General features: G+C 35.9%; 1 protein-coding gene across 1 annotated transcript; it reads right to left on the reverse strand.

The window, feature by feature from the left end:
* Positions 1-391: 391 nt before the first annotated feature.
* LOC127101607 (limonoid UDP-glucosyltransferase-like) lies at positions 392-1959 on the reverse strand. Its single transcript, XM_051039062.1, has one exon. It carries the CDS (start codon positions 1920-1922, stop codon positions 576-578), a length of 1347 nt encoding a protein of 448 aa, XP_050895019.1. The 5' UTR covers positions 1923-1959; the 3' UTR covers positions 392-575.
* Positions 1960-8847: the final 6888 nt, after the last annotated feature.

The raw sequence follows: 8847 nt of genomic DNA on the forward strand, positions 1-8847 counted from the left end.
TTAGATTTATTTCTTTCCTAGAATTGCATGTGGTTAGAATTATTATATTAATAACAATTTTCATTCATAAGTGTAGATTTTCTTATTGGGACTTAAAATCGTTCTTGTCGTTTATTAAACTTTCAGACACTAATTCTAAAATTCTCATATTGTAGGTTTAATTGATTTGTTCTAATCCACTTACACACCCTAAAAAAAAAGAGTGAGAGAATGGAATTACAATGTCTATTATATATATATATATATATATATATATATATATATCAATTTTAATTCAAATTTATAAAACCCATATCAACATGATTTTGTACCATATTTAAAATGAAATCATGATGATCATGATTATTTCATTTACGTACAACATAAATATCTACCTATTTAACGAAAAATAGGACTTCAATTATTTTGTTCATGTTTATTTTCAACTATATTGATAAAACTTAATAACAATTTTTTAACTAATTAAATATTTTATTAATTTTATATTGTTAAACCCTTATTATTAATAATAATAAGTAATAATATTTTGCCTAGTTTATTGTGGCAAGTAGTTTTAGTAGTACTACTAACATTTATCAACATGCAAGTTTTTTAATGTCTTCAATAAATGCATCAATATGTCGGTCAGAGGATCCACCGGCAGCCACCGCATTCTCCGCCGTCTTCTTCCACTTGCTTCCATTTTGCTTCAACTCCTCAGCTTTTTCCCCTGCCATTGCTTCCAATAAGCACTTCTTCACCTCATCTCTTTTCACCAATTTCTTTCCATCACAACCCAACCTAATCCCTATCCCAAAAACATCAACCAAAAACTTCGCATTTGTAAGTTGATCACCCCATACCGGAAATGCCAACACCGGAACTCCCGAAGCAAGTGCTTCCATCGATGAATTCCAACCACAATGGGTTATGAAACATCCCACTGAAGGATGAGCAAGTACTTCCTCTTGTGAACACCACTTCACAACTTTTCCTATCCCACATGTTTCCTCCAAGAAACCATTAGGTAAATCCTCATGTTGTTTTATCGCCCACAAAAACGATACTTGAGAATTCAATATCCCATATGCAATTTCATGCACCTGTTCTTGAGTATGGTTCACAACAGTCCCAAAAGATACGTAAACCACAGAACCTTTCGGCTTTCTGTTTAGCCACTCTACAGTTTCGCAATCATCGATACTAGTCGCTCCTTTTATTGCTGGATTTATGAAAAGAGGACCAATGGGTCTTATGGGGATTGAATTCTCGGAAATATATTCGATGAAATCATACTCTAGTTCTTCATAGGTATCAACAAATACACAAAACACTTTAGATAAGTCTCTAAGTGGTTCTGAAATGAGTTTCCCTAGCGATGGATATGGGAAGAAAGGATGTATAAAATCTGGGATTTCATTGTATTTAAGAGCTAGAAAAGGCAATTCTACGTCGATATACGGTTCTTCATCCGTAGGGAAAGGTACCAATTTATGGACATAGTTATAACAAACTGTGAAAACAGCACTGGAATTAGTCCATAATAAAGCAGAAGGGATATCATGTTCAAGAGCTACATCAGAAACCCATGGAAAAAAAGAGTTGTTTATGATACATGAGATTGGTTTGTTTGAATCAGCATGGTTCTTGATCATTTGAGAAACGAACTTTCTCCCAACAAGCTCAACTTCTTCGCAGTGAGCAAGAAGATTAATGGATTCATCATCTGGTAAACCATCGTCAAAGAATTGGAAAGAGAGAGAGCCATCACCAATTGTGACGTAGTTAGCAGTTTGCATGGTTTTGCCAGCTTTAGCTGTTGTGGTGAAAATGACAGAAATGCCCTTTGCAGCAAGAGACTTTGCTAGTCTGAGAAGAGGATTTATGTGTCCTTGTGCTGGAAATGAGACAAGGAGGATATGAATGGGAACTTGAAATTTCATTTTTTTGAGGATGAAGTAATGTTATATTTTTTTTCAATGAGGCTCTTAGTTTTATGGATTATAATGTACTAACGTGTCCTTCAAGAACACTTATGGTAAAACAAGTGTATTCTTTAATAGACAGGAGGAGGTTCAACACTCGACACATGATCAGCATGCGTAGCATTTGTTGACTGAAATATGAATTGGAGAAATCACATTACCATCAACAATGTGCTCGAAAATTGCAATAAAGAAATGTATTGAATACTTAAACCATGTCATTCATTTGAATAAGTGAGCTCCTAGAGTCCTGTTCAATTAGGAATAATGATATGGTTAGGTTGGTGACCTTATTTCAGGTTAGAACCCATAATCTCACTTGAATTTATGGTGGATATTGTAAATTTCTCTATCAATTAAAAGCAAATTAACGGAGGTTGATATATTAGGGGTTGGTTTATGATTTTGAAATTTTTTGCCATTAACAAAATTACCAGGTCAAGAAGACGTTTCGTAGCACTGCCTAACAGTCACTCAATCACGTCGTCTTCAGGATAAAACAATCACGTCGTCTTCAGGATAAAACAATTCGATTCAATATTGTATGATTATTATTTATACGGTAGATAATTCATCTAAAAAATATATTTTTTGGTGATTCAAAAACCAAACAAATATGATATAAATATCACTCGTAATATCTGATATATAGACCAAAATCGTAATAGTTTCTCAAAAAATGAGAAATTCAAATAATTCTAAAAAATGATCATCTCATATTACTCACAACTTGTTATTACTCATTAAACCTATTTCTTGTGATCTCCAGTTATTTAGGTCGGGTTTTCTTAATTGTAATTCCTTGTGTTGAAACAGATTGCTCGACAGAGTAAGGAAGTGTCGAACCACCTAGTGTGTTGAGTTGTGTTAGTGAGTCGAAGTGTCAAAGCATGTTACTTCACATAGGATTTCGACTTATGTCTATTTTAGTAGTGTTGGCTATTTTGGGCTTTTATAGTTTTGGGTTTTGTCTTGAGGTCCAAGTTAACCTAAATCTATAAAGAGAGAGAGTAACCCTTATTTTTGGAATGAAGTGAATAGAGCATTTATAACATTGTATTTACAGTATTTTGCAGTTGTAAAGTGAATAACAAGGTTTCTACAATTTGTGGGCAGAGAGAAACTGTGCAGAATTTTAATTCTTCTTCTCCTTCATCATTCTTTATTTTCTTTCCTTCTTCATTATTTTTCTTTTATTGTCATTGTGTGGGTGATAACAATCTTGTTCATCAAGATTGATTAAAATTCTCTATAGGTTTTAAGGGATTTCTAACATCTAGTATCAAGAGCTCTAGTTAATCGATTCGTGGGAAAAAATCACCATGGCAACGAATCATCCAAACAAGTATTTTTCAGTAAATCTTCTGATTCTCAAGAACAACAATTATGAGAATTGGTGCAAGCAGATAAAGGTTGTGTTCTATTATCAAGATCTTTGGGATCTTGTGAAGGAAGGAGTAACAACGCTTGTAGAAGCCGCGACAGATCAAGAAAAGGTTGTACATAAAGAATTGAAGAAGAAAGATTATAAAGCTCTCTTTATAATCCATCAATGTGTTGATGCGGATAACTTTGAAAAGGTTAATGATGCAGAGTCTGCGAAAGAAGTATGGGAAATTCTGGAGAAATCATTTGGAGGCGCGGAGAAGGTGAAAGAGGTGAGGTTATAAACTCACAAAAGAACGTATGAATTGCTTCAGATGGAAGACAATGAAAGCATAACTTATTTCTTCATCAAGGTTACAAAACCGGTGAATCAAATGAAGGTATGTGGAGAAGTGTTGACATCAAGATCTGTTGTAGGAAAGATCTTGAGGTCATTGACTCCAAAGTTCGAACACGTGGTAGTAGCCATAGAAGAGTCGAAATATTTTTCAAAAATGACAAAGGAAGAGCTTCAAGGTACGCTTGAATCTCATGAACAAAGAATGGATGAAAGAGTTGCAGGAAAGTCGAAGAGTGATATGGCCTTGCATGCTCAATCAACAAAAGAAAGAAAAGGAAAAGGAAGCTGGAATGGCAACAAAGGCATATGAGGTTACAACAATTCGACTGGTCGAAATCAGCAAGAAGGAAACTGGTCGAATCAGAGAAAACCCTGGAACCAAGGCAACCAAAGATGTGGTGTTACAGGTAGAGGAAGAGGTGGTGGTAAAAAGCCAGACAAGAGTCACATTCAGTGTTACAATTGTCAAAGCTATGGTCATTATTATAGTGATTGTCCAGAAAAGCAGAAGAATCAAGAAACTTAAAGCTGGCGAAACATGAAGAAAAAGAGACGTTGTTGATGGTTACAACAATAGATGAAGAGAGATTCAAGGACCAGTGGTACTTGGACTTAGGATGCTCATCACACATGTTTGGAAGGAAAGATTGGTTTGTCAACATAAAGCCCTCAATGAAGAACATGGTGAAATTTGCAAATGACAACACTCTAGCAGCTGAAGGTGTTAGTGATGTTCTGATTATGAGGAAAGATGGCAAGAGGTCAGTAATTTCAAATGTGTTGTACATACCAGGCATGAAGACCAATTTGCTTAGCATAGGGTGTAACACCTCAAAATTTGCCCTCCTCTCTTGGGACTAGCATTAACATATTGCATATCATTTTAGATCATTAGGCATTGCATATTGCATATCATGTGGTTACATTGTGCAAGTCATCCTCACAAGTCTTGATCAGAAGATGAGGAAGTCAAAGTGCAAGCTAGGGTTTTATTGACTGATCATTGGCCATCTGAGGATTGGGCTATGAATTAGGGTTTTATGATTCTCAAAGGATGTTGGTCTTCATCTTGATAGCAATGATACATCATCATCATCATGGTTGGTTATCATCAGAAGATTCAAGTGATTGAAGCAGATTCCTTGAGATTAGGGTTTTGACCACTGGTCAACCCTAATCAGTTGCATTGGGCCAATCAAGGCATAATCAGGAGATGGGGTCTATGATGGTTATGGGGTTCATTCTATGATTATATTGTGCTTATTGAGGCTAGGGTTTCACCCTTGAGCCATTTCAGTTGAAGATTGGAGCTCAGATTGATCTATGCATTGCCTGATTCATCTGTCAGTTGAAAAGTCAACTATGGTCAACTGTACATGATCTGATGGATTTGGAGGTGGAAATGAGTTGGATACACTTCATTCATGTTGGAACAAGTGTTACATGACCTCTCAAAGCTTAAAAATGAAGGAAATCAAGTCAGGACAAAAACTGCCAAAAATAGAAAGTGACTTGTAATTGAAGTTTCCAAAAATGGAAAGTTTTTTACCTCAAGACCACGTGTCCAAGGAAGCTTCAAATGAAAGTTTGTTCAACATGAAAGTTGTAGATCTTGTTCTCACCTTTCCAAAAAGTCCAAGAACTTGAAAATCCCATGTATGGTTGGGAAATTATGGCTCAGTGAATTTCAAAAATGACCCATAATCAGGAGGCCATAATTTCCACATGGTTTGTCCAAATTGCAAGTTCTTTATATGCACAAACTCCATTTGACATGTACTTTCATGGTGCATAATTGGATTTTCTCAAAAGTGGCCAATGCAAAAAGTCAAATTTCAACTGGACAGTTAAATGGACCAAGGGCAAAATTGTCCAACTTGTGAAATAATTGGAATTTTTGAGTGGGGATTTTTGCTACACCTCATAAATGGTATTTGAAACTTGTTGGAATCATCATAACATGGCTAGGTTTCATGATTTGGAATTTGGCTTGTAAAATGAAATTGCAAAATTGGACAAAGTGCTATCACATGTGGAATTTCCAAAATATTCATCCAATGGGAGTGAAACAAGTTGCAACAGCTCACACATGTCATTTTGAGAGTGTGTGAGCTGTCCATGAGGTGGCAATGAGCTGGCTTTGGAAAATACCATTTTGCCCTTACTTGAAAATTAACCATTTCACTAACATATTCCATTTGGTTAATTAAACATGGTTAAGTGGTGATTAAGCAATCATATATATTCATAATCATCATTTAATCATAACAGAATTGCACATTTTCCAAAATCAGATCAAAAACTCATCACATTCTCTCAAATTCCTCAAGAACACAAAACCTAAAAACTCATCAATCTTCCTCAATCCTTGATCAATCTGCGAATTTCTTTTTGATTTGAACTCCTCTCATCATCATCTCAATCTGTTTTTGGAGATTGGAAGGAAAGGAGTGGTAAATCGTAACTGTCCAACATTGCATCATCAATGGTGAATCAAGTGTTTGCGCGCTAGGAGTGAAATCGATCAAGCCTGAGCCTAGTATTCAACTTCCTGGAGCTTGTGCTGCTGCTGTTTTGGATCAAAACGACCTGAAACGTCAAAATCAACACTGTCTTCAAGATCAAGGTCAGAATTCGAGTTTTACGTTTCTTTAATTAGTCATATGCGTTCTATAGTTTATGGATTGTAGATTGTAGTGGTATGATTGGTTTGTGAAATGGATAACCGTAGAGGAAGTAATCCTGATTTGAAGTTTCGAGGACAAACCCTAGGTCGATCGATTGGAGAGATAGAGGAACTTTTAGGTTAAATTAAGTTGATATTTAAGATCTACGTGTTAAGACGGTTCGAACGGTTATCCACTTGTCCATTTTAGGTGATGTTTTGAAATTTGCGTGTTCTTGAGTTGCTGTATGAAGAAGATGAAGTTTTCTGGACAAAATGCTTGTTTGATCTGGATTCGCGTTTGAAATTTTGAATAACCTGTTTCCCTCCCCCGCGCCAACTAATTACAGAAATGCCATTACTACATTTAATTAATTAATTAATTTAATTCTAAAAAATGTTAAAAAAAAATCATAATCACCTTTAAAAATTCATAAAAAATCATAGAAAATTCAGAAAAATATGAGAATTTTTTCTTTGACTTCCTTGTTGACTGTAGATGTTTTTTGACCTATTGGTGGAAGTTGTGCATGGTAGAAATTATGTTTAACTTAGGTTGTTTCACATGTGCTACATTTTGATACCTTGTGCCAAATCCAATGTGAAATTCTCATGCTTACAAATAAATGTCTGAAAATTTTTGTGGTGATTCTAGACACATCAATGGAGATTTACATGTGCATTTTATGATTTTTGGATTCCTGGTCATTGAGATGTGAATTTTGGAACTTAGGTGTGACAATGTGTGTCACACCTCTTTATGTCAACTTGCTGGATTTTTTTGAATGACCTATACTTGTTGGATTAATGTGAAATTTTTCATGATGGTTGATTAACATGTTAAGAGGCTATGTGAATTTTTGTGGAATTTTATGTGGCATTTTCAATTTGATTGCTATTTTTCATCTCTGTTGGTCAAATGTGCAAGCTCATGTGACATATGTTGGTAGATCTTTTGTGAAATGCTCATATGGTATTGAATGATCATGAAATTTGGTAGGAATGTTATAGACACATTGTATGACATCCCTGTTTTGGTCTCATCCATTTCTTTATTGTCTTCATGGATTTATGAATTTTTGAAGTGGCTGCATGTGTTGATGTTGTGATTTGGAGCATATAATTGTGTCTGTTTTTGTTGATTTTCATTGACATGGTTCCATTTGTCCAATTAAGCTAAAATTTGACATGCTAGACCTTGAACATGTGCTGTTTAGGTATAATTTATTTGGGGATTTTTGGAACTGTTTTGATATGGAATTGAATGCAATAGTTCTGTTTGGATGTTTGGTGCTTCATTTGAACTAGTTTGAATTGTTTTGTGCATGGAATGAATATAATGAATGATATGGACATGGGATTAATTGTGTTGGCTTTTGTTTGACATTAATTTGAGTTTGGTTAGAGATACCTTGCTGTTTAGGAATTTTTGTCACCTTTGGACCCTAGGCTTGGCCTAGTGGTCTAGTTGCTAATATTTGCTTGATTTTTCAGGATGAATAGCATAAGGCTCATGGAGAATGATCCAAGTTGATTGAAATGATGTTGTTTGATGTTTGTACACTAACATAACATTGTTTTGTAGGTTGTGAAGCTTGGGCTTGAGCTCATAGCTCGCCTTTGTTGTGCATTAGTTTGTATAGTCTGACTGATTAATATTTGCTGTTTATTTTGGTCTGTCTGAGTACTAACTGTGTTTGACTGTTTCCAGGTACTTTTAGTTGCTCAGTTCCTTGTGAACTTTTGCTTTGCTTTGCTTAAGCAACTTGCATTGAGGTATAACTTCCTAACTTCATGTAGTCTGGAGACCCGGTCTGTTATTTGACCGGGCAAACTGTCTGAAGTCCTCCTTAAGAGGCGATGCTTGTGATTGTTTAATATTGTGCCTAAGCAGGTAAAGTCCTTAATCAAGGCAATTGGTGGAAGGTAGGGATATGCAATCTATCCCCCACTATTCAGTTGAGTCTTCTCCTTGCTCCCATTACATGGTTGTAGCATTGAGATCACAAGCCCAAGATCTTGTGCAGTGCACATTGTGTCAGAGTCTCTGAGTATAGAAGGGTTCCCCCATTCTGGACCCATGCTCATTTGTCAGAAGCTCTCCCTGGTTAGGGATAAGAGCTGTGAGGTCTGATCCTCACTTCATCCTTTCATCTGCTTCACCTTAGCCTCGTAATGGCAAGGTTAAGAGCAAACACAGCCCGTACAGACGACTTGCTGAGGCAGTCAAACCTATTGTGTGAGCCACTTGTTTGGTTATAGTGCGTGCTATGTGGATATCTGTTTGAGATGCTTGTTCTCATTGGATGTATGCTTGAATTATTCTGTATGCTTGTGTGCTTGCTTCTTTCCTGGATAGGAGTAGTTTGCTTATGCAAGTAGGATAGAAAACCGAACTTAGGGTAAACGATGCATGACAACACTAGGCTCGAGTCCAGCTCCCTAGTAGTGTGTCTTTCCCTGGTTTCTGGCTAGCAATTCAGTCCCTTTCA

The sequence above is a fragment of the Lathyrus oleraceus genome, chromosome 7 (genome assembly GCF_024323335.1).
Source record: "Lathyrus oleraceus cultivar Zhongwan6 chromosome 7, CAAS_Psat_ZW6_1.0, whole genome shotgun sequence".
Lineage (NCBI taxonomy): Eukaryota > Viridiplantae > Streptophyta > Magnoliopsida > Fabales > Fabaceae > Lathyrus > Lathyrus oleraceus.